Source organism: Besnoitia besnoiti, assembly GCF_002563875.1.
Source record: "Besnoitia besnoiti strain Bb-Ger1 chromosome Unknown contig00015, whole genome shotgun sequence".
NCBI classification, from domain to species: domain Eukaryota; phylum Apicomplexa; class Conoidasida; order Eucoccidiorida; family Sarcocystidae; genus Besnoitia; species Besnoitia besnoiti.
In genome coordinates this window covers 28,500-41,656 of record NW_021703917.1, presented here as the reverse complement: position 1 = coordinate 41,656, position 13,157 = coordinate 28,500, and the positions used below count along the sequence as shown (strand labels likewise).

General features: G+C 52.7%; 2 protein-coding genes across 2 annotated transcripts; one reads left to right on the top strand and one right to left on the bottom strand.

Moving 5' to 3' along the window:
• Positions 1-8: 8 nt before the first annotated feature.
• On the top strand, positions 9-1,718 carry BESB_027120 (uncharacterized protein; the record flags this gene model as incomplete). Its single annotated transcript, XM_029361386.1, has 1 exon — positions 9-1,718. The coding sequence occupies one exon, from the start codon at positions 9-11 to the stop codon at positions 1,716-1,718; it is 1,710 nt and encodes a 569-aa protein (XP_029215286.1).
• A 1,748-nt stretch (positions 1,719-3,466) lies between these two features.
• On the bottom strand, positions 3,467-3,781 carry BESB_027110 (uncharacterized protein; the record flags this gene model as incomplete). The annotated part of the gene is made up of 1 exon (XM_029361385.1): positions 3,467-3,781. The coding sequence occupies one exon, from the start codon at positions 3,779-3,781 to the stop codon at positions 3,467-3,469; it is 315 nt and encodes a 104-aa protein (XP_029215285.1).
• Positions 3,782-13,157: the final 9,376 nt, after the last annotated feature.

Here is a 13,157-nt window from a genome sequence, read left to right as displayed (position 1 = left end):
CAGAGAAAATGGCGTTTTTACACAAGAAGACAGCACCGTCTTTTGTGTGCCTGTCGCTCTTCTTCGTGGTAGCTGCTTCTGCACGCGAAACTCCCGGAGAGAAAATATGGGAAGGTATTGTCGGTGTTGGGCAGGTGACAGGGGAGGGAATCAAGTACGTTGGTGATACCGCCTCTAAATTGGGAAAGGACTTGAGAGATGACCCCGTCGAGGCTGCGAAAGCTAGAACGCAAGCCGCAAGGAATGCAGCCACTGAGTCTGTTGAGTCGTTGAAGAGGCTGGCGAAGGATGCCGCAGACCGTGCAACGGATTCCTTTGGAGCTGTAAGGGACGAAGCAGCAAAGAAGGCTGGTGCAGCTCACGAGAAAGCCAAGGACTGGGTGGAAGATACTAAGGCAGGAGCTGCAGGGAAAGCAGAAGAATTCAAAAGGAAGCTACAGGACACTGGGGATAGCGCCAAGGATGCAGCATCATCCTGGTGGGGCAAAGGAAGCACAGCTGTGAAAGACAAGCTTGATGAAGCAAGCAGTTACGCCGCTGAGGGCGTAGAAAAGGCAAAGGGCACAGCCTCTTCTTGGTGGGACACAGCTTCTGAAGGCGCCAAAGAGCACGCAGAAGACCTGAAGACGAAGGCGGCCAACGCAGGAGAGCACGTGAAGGAGAAGGGATCGTCATGGTGGCACAGTATTTCCTCTGGCGTCGGCGACGCAGCTGAAGAGGCAAAAGATCGGGCCGCACGTACTGCCTCATCAGTCTGGGAGAATGCTGAAAACAAGGCTGACCAAGCTAAGGATACAGCGTCCTCCTGGTGGCGCAAGGCAAAAGGCTCTTCTGAGGATTTGAGTGCTGCTGCAAGTGCGTCGGCAGACAACGTCAGGGATGGAGCCTGGTCTTTCTGGAGTGGAACTAAGAAGAAGACAGAGGATATGAAAGATGGGGCCGCGGAAGCGGTAAAACGTGCAAAGGACAAAACTTCGTCGCTGTGGAGCTCGGTTGAAGATGCTGGAAAAGATCTTAAGGGAACAGCGGATGAGGCGGCGAGGCGCGCTGCAGATACAAAGGAGAACGCAAGAGAGACTGCTTCGTCGTGGTGGAGTCGTGGGAAGGATAAGGTGGACGAGACAAAGGAGAGTTTAGAAGATGCAGCAGAAACGGCCAAGAAGTCTGCGTCATCGTGGTGGGGAAGCACCGGAGAGAAGGTAAAGGACGCACAAGAACGAATGCAGGATACAGGGGCGTCCTGGTGGCATGCAGCCACCGACGCAAAAGACGCCGCGCACAAGAATGCGAAAGACGCCACGCGACAGGCATCATCATGGTGGAAAACAGCAGCAGAGAAAGCCGACGAGGTTGGAGAGAATGCACGAGGCTCAGCGTCCACCTGGTGGCACCTCGGGGGGAATAGAGCACCATTTGACGAAGACACGCTACCAAAGGCAAAAGACAAAGCGAAGTCGTGGTGGGAGAGTGCAAATGTGAAGACTTCAGAAACAAAGGATGCCAGAAAAGAAGCAGAGGCCAAAGCAGCAGAAGGCAACGCTTCCTGGTGGAGCAAACTTACTGGCAGCACGAAGGGTGCCACCGACGACCACGGACAGAATCTCTCGAAAACGCCGAATGAGAGAGAGGGCGACTCATTGCAGCTTTCTTCTAATCTGGAGCAGCAAACTATTGATGAAAAGAAACGGCACGATCAGAAGAAGAGAGAGGAGCACTAGTGAATAAAGGCGTCCAGCCGAACAATAACACTCTGGCAGCACTGACGAGTTTCTCTGCAAGGTTCGCCATCTCCAACCTCTCATCACTTGTGTGTGTGCATATACAACTAATCTGATGAGGGCTCTTAAGAGTAGGGCCATGCTTTCGAGTTCTACCTGTGTCAGGGGTGCTTGGACGTCAGTGCGTTTATTGCGTGAAAGGAGTCGGCTGAATGTGATCTGCATTTTAGATGCAAGTGAACATGGACGCGCGATATCATACCATGTACATCAGCTTATGAAAACGTTTTCTACTGATGCGCTGGCGAGTATCGTGTGCGGTACTGAGCAAAGAGCTGATGATAGGCGTTTCTGCTGAGGGGCTTGATTGGCTGCAATCTACCTAGAGTGCCATATTCTGGCTTAGGTGAGGTCCAATAACACGCTCGGGAGGTCGCCGCAAATCACTCATAATCCCGTCAGCAACCACTACGCACAAGGCTTACGTACACGCGATATGAGGAGCAGGCAGGTACGCGGCTCGTGTGCAGATTTCAGCAGAGGTGTAGGAAAATATCAGCACGCTAGTGAGGACTACTGTGCGACTCTCTTGCATCGGCATCGATATAGGTACTCTGCCGTAGAAGCAGTGCCAGACTTGTAATTCAAAAGCTGACATGCGGAACGTGGCTGCGTTTGTGTAAACGTTTTCGCAAGATACAGAGGTCGCCAGATTCTCTTCGATGTCTTCCTTGGGATCTGCGTGCCGCAGAGGGAAGCGTTTTACTCTACAACAGCTGCGTTCTTGGATGTGGCCAAAACGATACAGCCCACAAAAATGCGAGGAGAGGACAGAGAGCACGACTGGCACAGGGCACCAGTCAGATATGCCAATCAGATACACTATTTCGGCTCGTTCACGATGCACCACTGCATCGGCATACTAGCGTACAGCTAGCGGAGGATAACGCATCCGCCGACAGAAGCAAGAGGAATAAAAACATATATATGCGGCTCTACTGTATACCTTTTTTTTAAAGCAATTCCCAAGATGCCCACAGTGGGAACTAATCTGCAAGTTAGGTATGTCTGTGAACGCCTCACTTTGTAGTTCAAGCATCCTAAAAGCTGAATAGGGGGGCGTCTACGCATTTCATAACGTCTATTTCAAACAATGAACGCATCATAGTCTGTGAGTCAGTCAAGGTCCATAGTTGCCCAACATTTATAGGCGTGTGCATGTTTGATTGCCTAACGTAGTTGAGATCGTGTCAAACGTCGTGCCAGCCAGTCTGGATGCGTAATGGGTGGTGCCTGGGGCCAAGTATTTACATACTCTGTCTCTAGAAACACTGCAATTAAACAGTGTGCGTAGTCGCTGACTACTGTAACAAACATGCAGCGCAGCAATCTATATACGAAGCAGCGGCATATTTGTTCACACAGATTTATTCCCTCGCGGCTGGACCAGCGACGCAGATTCGAGTATAGTACACGTCTAAGTTTCTCGCATGAAAAAGCAGAATTGAAGCGTCTGGAAGGCGGCACCTGTGGATCAATATTATTCGGCAAATAGTGTTTTTAGTCACCTCCAGCAATTCAGTAGAATAAGACTAAAAATGCACTAGTTCTCACGACCCAGTTGACAAGAGAGGTAACAGTCACGACACAGACGATACTGCAAAAAGCACGAGAAATGTGCGGTGCGATACACAGGAGCGTCATGATAGGCCACCTTCCCTGTTCTCACGCATGCTTGACAGACACACTTAGTGGAGTTTCTCTTGAACTTTCGGGTCCTTGGAAATAGATTGTGAAGCATCGCGCGCTGCGCTGCGAATGCCCTCTCCTGCAGTAGAGCAGGCATCTTTGCACGATTCTTTCGCCTCGTGTGCCTGGTCCTTTGCAGTGTCGGCGTGAGTCTCTCCACTGAGTTGCTTAGTCAAGTTTGCAACACCTTCGCTGGCAGCGTTGTACGCATCCACTGCCGCTTCTTTCGCAGACTCTCCAGCCGCCACAACAGTCTCTTTGGCTCTCTCCATGAGGCCTTTGCTTTGTTCCGCGTGGGGCTGCTCGCTAGCCATCTCGAACTAACAGAAACAGGAAGTCAGGCGGGTGTCCTGGGTGCTCAAACCAGTGCGTACTTCGGTGCCGATGACGCCGTGAAGTCCAGACCAGCGACGACATAGACAAAAAAGAAATGACACGGGTAGTCCGCCTTACTTGCGCGAGCACACCGGATGCTGAAGGAAACGTGGCGGGGCGAGGATGCTCGATGCTAGTCGCGCAACGGCGTCGCGCGCGTTCCGCTTGGCGGCGCGCGCATCTGCGACACCTTCCGTGCTGTAGTTTTTGGCCTGTCTGGTCGGGGGGTCACAGCGCGACCGGCGCAGCAGCGACTCGCATTGCGGGTCCCAGCGGGCTACTCCAAACATGTTCGACTGGCCTTCGTTCGGTGAATGAGCATAATAACTTCATTCTAGATCAACATCCAATAGGGTTTTGGAATGAAGTGCTTGTGACGAGCGCCTTCTGAACCCGTAGCCCCGCTGCCGCAGTAGCAACGGTGATCTAAAAACACACTCTCTGGGGCACCATCAGCGAGCAATACTGTTCCCTTGCCGTAACCGCAGACAAACTGTATGATATAGAGCACCACAGATATGCAAGGTGAGACAGAGTTTTCTCTGCCGTATCGCTTAAAACAAACGGTTCCATCATACCACCGTTTAGACACAACTTGCCCTGGTCCGTCCTTGGCGTGTATCACATCGTCTTAGCCACAGCAGACGCCAGAGACCAGTTGATTGTGCAGTTCATCGAGGCGCCAGATGGTAAGCTCTTTTGTGACGATGAGAGATTGCCAGCTTGCCTGTCTCACCGGCAGCTACGAGGAACTCTCGGTAGTTCCGGAGAGTATGTCTCGGTGGTCGTAGACCGCAGTGGCTGCAACCGTTGAGACACAGAGACCTGCTGCGTGACCGTTACTTGCGGGTGGGTGATGTGGCTGTCACGCAGTCGGGACAGCACCTGGGGCCACTATCATTCCATAACCTTAACGTAGCGGTCAGTCGTACGGCGCGGCATTTACCACGCCCCATCGAGTCCTATTTTCGGTCACGCCACACACGGTATTGTGCAGGTGGAAGTGCAGTTGCAGCTCTTCTATACATTGATGTGATGTATTAGTGTATTATCTCGAGTGTACGTGAAAGCCCCCCTAACGGATCCCACATGCTCCCTATGCGATCAGTCATCCAACTCGTTTCACCTTGTGGGTGTGCTGGGTCAAAACTCTCTCCCGGATGTGCGGTGCACTAGCTTTCGCGTCTTCTCCCGGACTTGCGCTTGCACCCCTGTCTGGCCGGCCTGAAAGCGGCGAAGGGCCACACTCACTTTCTCTGCTATTCGTACAACTAGCAAGCAGTGCTCGTTGCAAGCGGCACACAGCGTGGTACACTCGCACAGAAGGGCAACACGTATGGGACAGTTTGCATTGTGCGTGGCGAAGTGGAAGTTGAAAAAGCCGAACTATATGGTGTGCCTTCATAGCTGCATCTTTCAGTCAAGCGCTTTCCCGGCCTTTATACTGAACGCTTATCTAGAGTATGCGACTTCCTGACGTATACTTCAGCAGGAATCTCTTAGTTGTATTCCCGCACGAGCTGCCCACAGCCGGCAGCTACCGCACATCGGGGTGCTCCACTCTGAACATCGTTGGTGGAGCTGTCGATCTGGTGCCTGAACACCCCCGCGCCCCCCCCCCCTTCAGCCGCTTTGTGGCCTCCAACTTCACGAGGTAGTGTTTCGCGATGACTGCCCACAGTTTATCCAGATCGGCGGAACCGGACGGGTTATTCCTGAGACCTAGTGTCGAGAAAAAGCCTTGTTCCATTACGCCGAACCGCTTCTCGAAAAGGCCCGTTTTTAAGAAGGGCCGACCGCTAGAGGACCCTGAAGAGCCCTGCCTTTGAAATGTCTTTTCCAGTGCGAGAATACTACCTTGCCTGTGTTGGTCTTCTTCCGTGGGGCGGGTAAGCAGGCCGGTAGTTAGCATCGCTCTCGAGGACCCCAAGACGCACCACTCGCATCGGCGGTAGAGCATGCCAACCAAACACTTCCCACCCTTGAAACAATGCGAAGCTGCAACCGCATACATCGTTTCCTGGACGACCACCGGAGCAGCTGCACCGGCACCCGGTACGAACAGGTCAGGCAACAACAAAGCTCCTTCTGCTACTATGCACTGTAGTTTCTGACGAGTGGCTGCACGCATCTGGTCCCGCGCCCACATCACAAGTGGAGACGGTAGGGTGCCACATCATCATTGCACTCCCATTCACCGCTCCAAATTATGTGGCGTACCTTTCTTCCCTGACTGTGACCACAGGACTCATCACCAGACCAACTGCACGATTGCGCCTCACGATCACTGCCCAACCGGAAAGCCCCGATCCCCTTTTCCAACACATGCCCTTGATCCGCCAACACCGGAAAAAACAGGCGGCAACGTTTACACAGCAACGTTACCACCGCGCGCCAATGTGACTCCCATGCAGAGTCGCAGTCCCACACGCTGCTCTATAGCCGCGCCACGACACTGCGTACGCGCTTCGACTGAACAATCAGGCCATCTAGATGCCCACATGCGAGCGTGAAAGTGCAACGTGACTTGGTCAGGACGGGTGATGAAATCGCTTTTTGAGTTGCAACGTACCACATCACAGCGACGTAGTGCCTCCAGTGCAGCACGAGCACCGTCGTACAGTGGCCCGCGGGAACCTACAAGGCACACCCAGTGGAGCCCGAAGCATTCTGGTACGCGCTCATGCCTCTTCTGAGTCACACCCTTGAAATAATCTCCAAAAGCAGCACCACTGTGCAACAGACACCGTCTCATGTTAGTGTACATCGTAAGACGCGCGGAAAACGACAATGAGGTATGATGGGCCACGGACGAAAACGATGTTTGAAACGAGGTATGCTCCAGAAACAAATGACGGGCATGATGGCCGACGGCGGCCCTTAACTGTGCGGTGGGACGCCCGTTCATGGCAACAGCCGGGATGCTCCACGACGAACGACATAAATTCCTTGACATGCTCTCCGCATTCCTCTTGCTGCTCCCAGGCACAGTGCCTGGGAGCAGCGGTTTTTTCCGACGGCAAGACAACGGCGTACCTTCTCCGCCCATATAAGCTTCCCCTCTCCCGCCATTGCAGAGCCATGCTGTGACCATAAGCAGATGTCATGAGACACGCAACGGCGCACAACCTTCTGTCTGTAATGGTAGACGCAGTTCGGCGCGCATCCGCTTGCCGATACCGAGTGCTCTCCTTTCACAAACGTGAAAACTATCGTCCGCGCATACCTGCTGCGGACTGACAGAAACGAAGGAGCTGCACTGCCCGATATTCGATACGTTCCAGACTCCTGAGTTCTGTGTGGGAGTTCGAGGCTACGCACATTGGATGAACAGGGGCAACAACTCTTGATAGCAGTGTACGCCAGGGACGCGCTCTGTCACCTTACACAGTGTCACACAACCCTTAGCGAAGAGCCCGGGATGCCCCCTGTACTTTCATCCGATGTCTACGGAACATGCTGCGAAAGCCATCATCCAGAATTCTGGCATGCCATTACAACAGTCCCTGGGACAGCAAGCGACCACAAGAACGTTGGAAGTCATGCGTGCAGTCTATCCGAAAAACATGCGTAAAAGGTTGAAGCGACGATGACGGAATATACGTAAATCACCGTTGATAAACGTCCATTTTATTATTGATCCCGACCTCTCCCTTAGGCACTTCCGCTCCCACAGCGGCACCAACAAAGAGTATTATTTCTCAAAACCACTCACCCCTTTCATCGCCTCAGTGAACCCCGCAGGGCATCTGCTGCCCCCAGCGTACTGCATAACCACCCAACTGAATTGACGTCATCATTGAAACTCTTCGATAAATTGGTCCAGGACGCCGCGCAGCCATGCCAAGTTCCACACGAAAGCAGGCCTACAAGCTGTAGGACAAACTTGAGGGCCTGTTTAGGGTTTAGTGTTAGGGTTCAGGTTATCAGAATCCTAGCCTTCTTCTTTCGTACACCGACGCCAGCAACGATGTCCGACGAGGACCATAACAGGAAAATGTTTAAGAAGAAACGCCACATTCGCCCCTCCACACAGTTCTCAGGGGGCTCATGTGGGGTATCCTACGTCGATGAAGAACCCTCCTACACATGTGGACGGCCATGTTCACGCGGTACTTCAAAGAATCTCGGCAACACCTTCATCTCCAAAACACCATACACGATATCGGGCCGCGGAAGAAACGAACACGGGATGGTTTCATTGTCATACGGGTGTTTTCGACAGTGTTCCGCTCATGCCGGCGTACAACACCTGATCCGACTCGCAGCACTGCGGGGCGGCAAAATGACCCGGCCGACCGGGCACACGTTCTCCATCAAGGGAAAGCGTGTATCACAGAATATGTATACGAACCTTCTTCTGCGGCCAGACGTAGGCATCTAAGGTTGGAATTGGGGGAAAATTGCAGGCGGCGGTTTTTGTGAAATGGCTGCTGAACGCAGTGAGACGAGGAAATTGTCACAGTACCAGTCATTGAAAAACTACAATGAGCAAGGGCCTACACTAGCCCTGACACTAATGTAAACACAGTATTTTCATCGGAGTCCTCTTCGTCGAGGCTGTCGTATCTTCTTCACTCAACACCCTGCGCGGGGGGCGGGGTGGGATGGTCGTGCAACAGGCGTCGTGTATGTCTTTGTGCCGACGTCTCCCTCCGGAGCTCATGGAGAGTGGTAGAAAATTTTTCTCTTTATCCGGCGGCGTTCTTGCGCTAACTGTGGCTTTTTTCGCGCAAGGAGTCGGTGCGTACTCGCACTGCTCGGCCTGACGTCAGCCGCCACCCCGCTATGCACGCAGTGCGCTCAACCTCGGACCGCATGGATACTTGTTTTCTGATGGGCAGCTCTGACTCCACATCGGATTCTCCGGCATGCGGAAGACATTCTGAGTGTTTGGTTCGGCGACATATCACAGGGGGAATAGAACAGCTGACCACACCACATTTCTCTTGAACTGTGTGGCTGTCTCTCGTGAAGGCCTGGCCAATCTGTGAGAATACTGATTCTGCTCTTAACCAGATCAAGTTCTCTTGGTCACAATAAGCACAGCTTGATGCCGACTGTAGCACTGGTGCCAGCGTGGCACGACTTGAGATGGGCCACTTACTGCCACGCTCGTCAGTGTCACCGCTGCTGGCAGCAGACGTGTCGTTTCTTGTCTCGTGCCAGCAATACGGCTACTCTTCAGCTGTGTCCGGTGCATTGTGGAGACAGATGCTGTAGAATGAAACAGCGGTTGTGGGGACGCCACATGTAAGTATTTACGGACTAGACCGCGCGCCGTGGCACCAACCACGTTTCCATTGTCCTCTGCAGCTCCTTTTTGACGACTGGGGAGAGCACCCCATCCCATGAAGTGTGTGTGACTGAGAGACAGGCACCGCCCAATAATCTTGTTTCGGTCGCATCCCAGGGTGCATATAGGTCCTATCACGTGAGAGAAGGTGTTGCAGAGCTGGAAGAAGCACGTGTAGCATCCTAGATGTAGCGCATAGTTGTGCTTTTCATACATTTGCAGCGAAGCAGGGTCGTTTAGTCGCCCCCGTATTTCCTATACAATGCGGCTTCTTATGTGCCCTAGATGCGCCTGGCGTGCGCAGCGTAGTCGTCACGCGTCTGGCCATGCAGATCTCCCCCGCAATCGCAACTGGGGTACCGGGCGTTCCCCCCTCTTCTCAATTCAAGATGCCTAAAGTTCTTGGGCTTCCTAAGTTATCACGGCGGGCCTCGTGACAAGGGCCAGCTCTGTTTTTTATTGGAGTCGGCCTTCCACTCGAAGCTGAACGTGCCAGTCCCTGCTTCTGGTTATCCAGAGTTCCTCTGCTTCGAATGTCCGAGTCCACAGGTGGTCTGTGGCTAAGGGAAACGGGGAGTCGAGGTTAAAAAGGCGTGGCTCCTCTCTTTACCTTTCCGGCAAACTGAGAGACCACGTGGGAAGCAACCCTCCACCCCGCCCAGCCCGCCCTTAAACACTCGGCACACTACGAAGGATTGCGCGTCGTACGTATTATAATTGCCATTGGCTTGCGCCCGCATTCCGGCCTGTGGATGCATCTTTTTCAGCCCGTCTTCATTCTTCTCGATTACACACTAGGGTGCATTTTTTTTTGACTCTTCTTTTTGCCTTCAGCAATGTTGCGCCCTGGCGCGCATGTCACTGGGGTATCGGAGATGGCTCTCGCTCAGTCCGACTTCTGCACCCGCCTTTGTCACCCTAGCCCCCACTCCCACTCTCTTCTTTCAGTCGTCCTGCCGTTCAATTCAATTTCTGATATCAATAATCCTTTTGCTTCCACCATGTTGTGGCATGCAAAGTGTGTACAGGCAGTGGCGGTCTGCAGACAGCCCGAAGGCAAGGTCGCGGAACGGCCTGGCACTGTATATTGAGCGGCGGTCACGACCTGACCGAACGAGCTGCACAATTATCCCGTCGATAGTGCTGAAGCATTACTTATCACCATACTAGCGGAAACAAGGGCGCACCATGAGACCGATAATCTGCTCACGCATGGCCCGCACTCTTTTGTTGAAGAGGGCTAACACAATTTGCCAGAACAAGCGTGGGCAAGTGTTCGCTTTTCTCAACACTTGGTCACGCTTGTTCTGGACAACGCACACCCTCAGATATGCAGTCTGATCCGCGAAAAACGACATAGGGGGTTTAATGAGACACCTAAGCAGCACGCCGGAGACTTTTCGGGCGTAGAAACAAAACGCCTTCGTCCGCCTTGTAGCCTGACCGATTCGCAGGTTTTCAAAAACCTCTCCGGAGGCGAAAAGATATTAGAAGAGAACACTGAGCGTCTATCGACATTGTTCGCTGCCGGAACTACAAGGATGCTTTACCCCACTGACCCACGGGCGCTACTGCGGCCATTGTCAGGAGGCCGTCGTAGAACCCACGCTGAGTTACACCTGACACGCCCCTCGTGGTATTTTCTGAATCCAGGAGGGATAAAAAATGTGGCAGCACGATTCTGCGTCACACGGCAACAAGACAGCGAACTCGGGGTCGTAGGGTTGGAGGTGCCTGCGTAGCTCCACTCTATGTCCATACTGTTTCATAACGTCCGTCCCTGTTTTGTGTCATCAGCTGCCATGCGGTCCTCCGGCTGCCCTCCGGGATGGAGAAATGCTAATGTGCTACTTCACAATACATCTGAGAATGTTTGTCTCCACATGCAGGTCGAACAATCTGTCTGGCGAGAGAGGTGTTGTCCCAGATCCCGCCATCTTGCACCCCATGCGACGGTGCCGCATGATATGTCAACGTGCTTCGGAAACATCGACACTCTCGTACGTCCCTCGTGATGTTTTCTGCTGTGATTGCTGATTTAAAGTTGTTCCCTTTTGTGGTTGTTGGCTGGACTGCTAGCAGGTGATGGCCTGCTCAAAGCACGGTGGACGAAGTGCTGCCGCCGCGCTGTTTTATGTCGGACTCTAGCGACCGAGAGTAACACACCTCAAGCCTTGTTAGAAACATGCGAATATTGGGGGGATAGTACTTTGATGAATTCAGGTTTTTCCCTCCGCTGCGCAACAGGACGCCCTTGATGATCATCAGTAAGGTTTGAAGACATTGAGGCCGTGGCAACTGCCCTTGATGTTTCTTCACTACGATTATTGCATTTGACTGCCATGGTCAATGATCTCAGTTAAATCGTCATACCCCTCGCTGAGATTCCTTACACTGGGCTTCGTCTCATCGTGTGTACCTGAAACGTGCTGACATCACAGGCACCAGGTACATCGGCACAGGCCACTGGTTGATGCTGGTAGCAGTGTAATTCGTCCCTGAAGGGCGGTGAACACATGCTTGGTTCCGCCACGAAGGATACACGATTGACCTAAGGGATACATAACACGGAAGGTGAGTTTGTGCCGCTACAGAGCTCGTTTTACACACTCAGAAGGCTGCATGGCAGATCTTCCCTACTTGGGAAAAGCAAAGGAAGGGGTAACGGTCCCGCACTCTCGATTTCGGGCCTGTTTAATCCGCCCCGGGCGGGCTTGACTGAAGTATCCGGTTTTCCCCACGCTACATACAAATTCCTCGCTCATACGTTTGCTCCAGAAAGCTCGCCACTGCAGATATCCCTGCTGCGGTTCAACAGTTGTTGTCGAAGGCAAATCTTCAACATGACATTCCATCGCGGAGCGTTAGTCGGACAGCAGCCACTGGAGCGCACACACATCCACTGGACAAGAACTGGTCCATCCAGCCTTTGAAGCGGGCACATGTGTTGGCAAGCAGAACTGAGTCTGGTACTCAGTCTGACGACTGAAGCCGACAAAACGTCTCAAAGCGCGTTTGGAGCGCGGGCTGTCACACCAAAAAAGTGGAATACGGGGCCTGTACCCTGACGAACCTTACAAACCCGTGGCTTCGCCTTCGGTGCCTCTATGAAAGGAACTCTTCCGGTTGTATACCCTGCCTCAATCAGTTGCGCTGACATCATCCCCTAGGCAATAGGCAATCAACAGCATGAGTTCAATTTGTGTTGAACTCATATCACAGCAGCGATGCGTTACCCCACCGGACAAATCATTCCAGGCGTTTGGAGAGTAGTGAGTGGCGAAGCAAAAAATGCCTACTTGCACCTGAGAGGAGTACGCATAGCGACAGCAAGAAAAACACGTCAGTATTTGGCTCCATCAGATTGCCAAGGCAAGGTTCTACGGCGACTCGCCCACCCTTCACCTCTTTGGTGTCATCTGTACCAGCCAGCTCTCTCTCCACCACACAACGCTATAGCTGTTCCGCCGTGTTGCGGTTACACGCGGCAGAACAGACGCGTCGCAGCACAAGACAATCAAAGACTGACAAAGCTCACGCCACTACCTTCCGCCTTCACGAAAGAAACGCGTGCATTCCACCAGATGATACCGGGATGAGACGAAATGCAGCCGGACGACACCGAGAGATTACAAATATTGGGGTCATCAACAGGGACAGACATACATCTTCCTGAGAGATTCCAGTTTAGACTCCGCTCTGTTACTGTCACCACACTCACTTTGGTGTGGACCGTGCCTCGGCCGGCGTCCCCGGACGGTGCCTTCATTGGCAACGGCCACATCTCCTATTAGTTGATGGCCCATTTGCACGGACTTCTGTAAAAATAAAGCAGATTTGCTTTGGCAGACATCATACATCTACTCTCGTAAAACAAAAAATACTTTAGAAAAATGACATCCACGCATACTTTGAGTACCAGCGACGTAACGAAGAGCACCACATATCTTCAATTTGATGCCTCTGTTGGCGCATTCGGGAACAGCATGTTCAATATGCGTATAAGCACGGACTGTTGC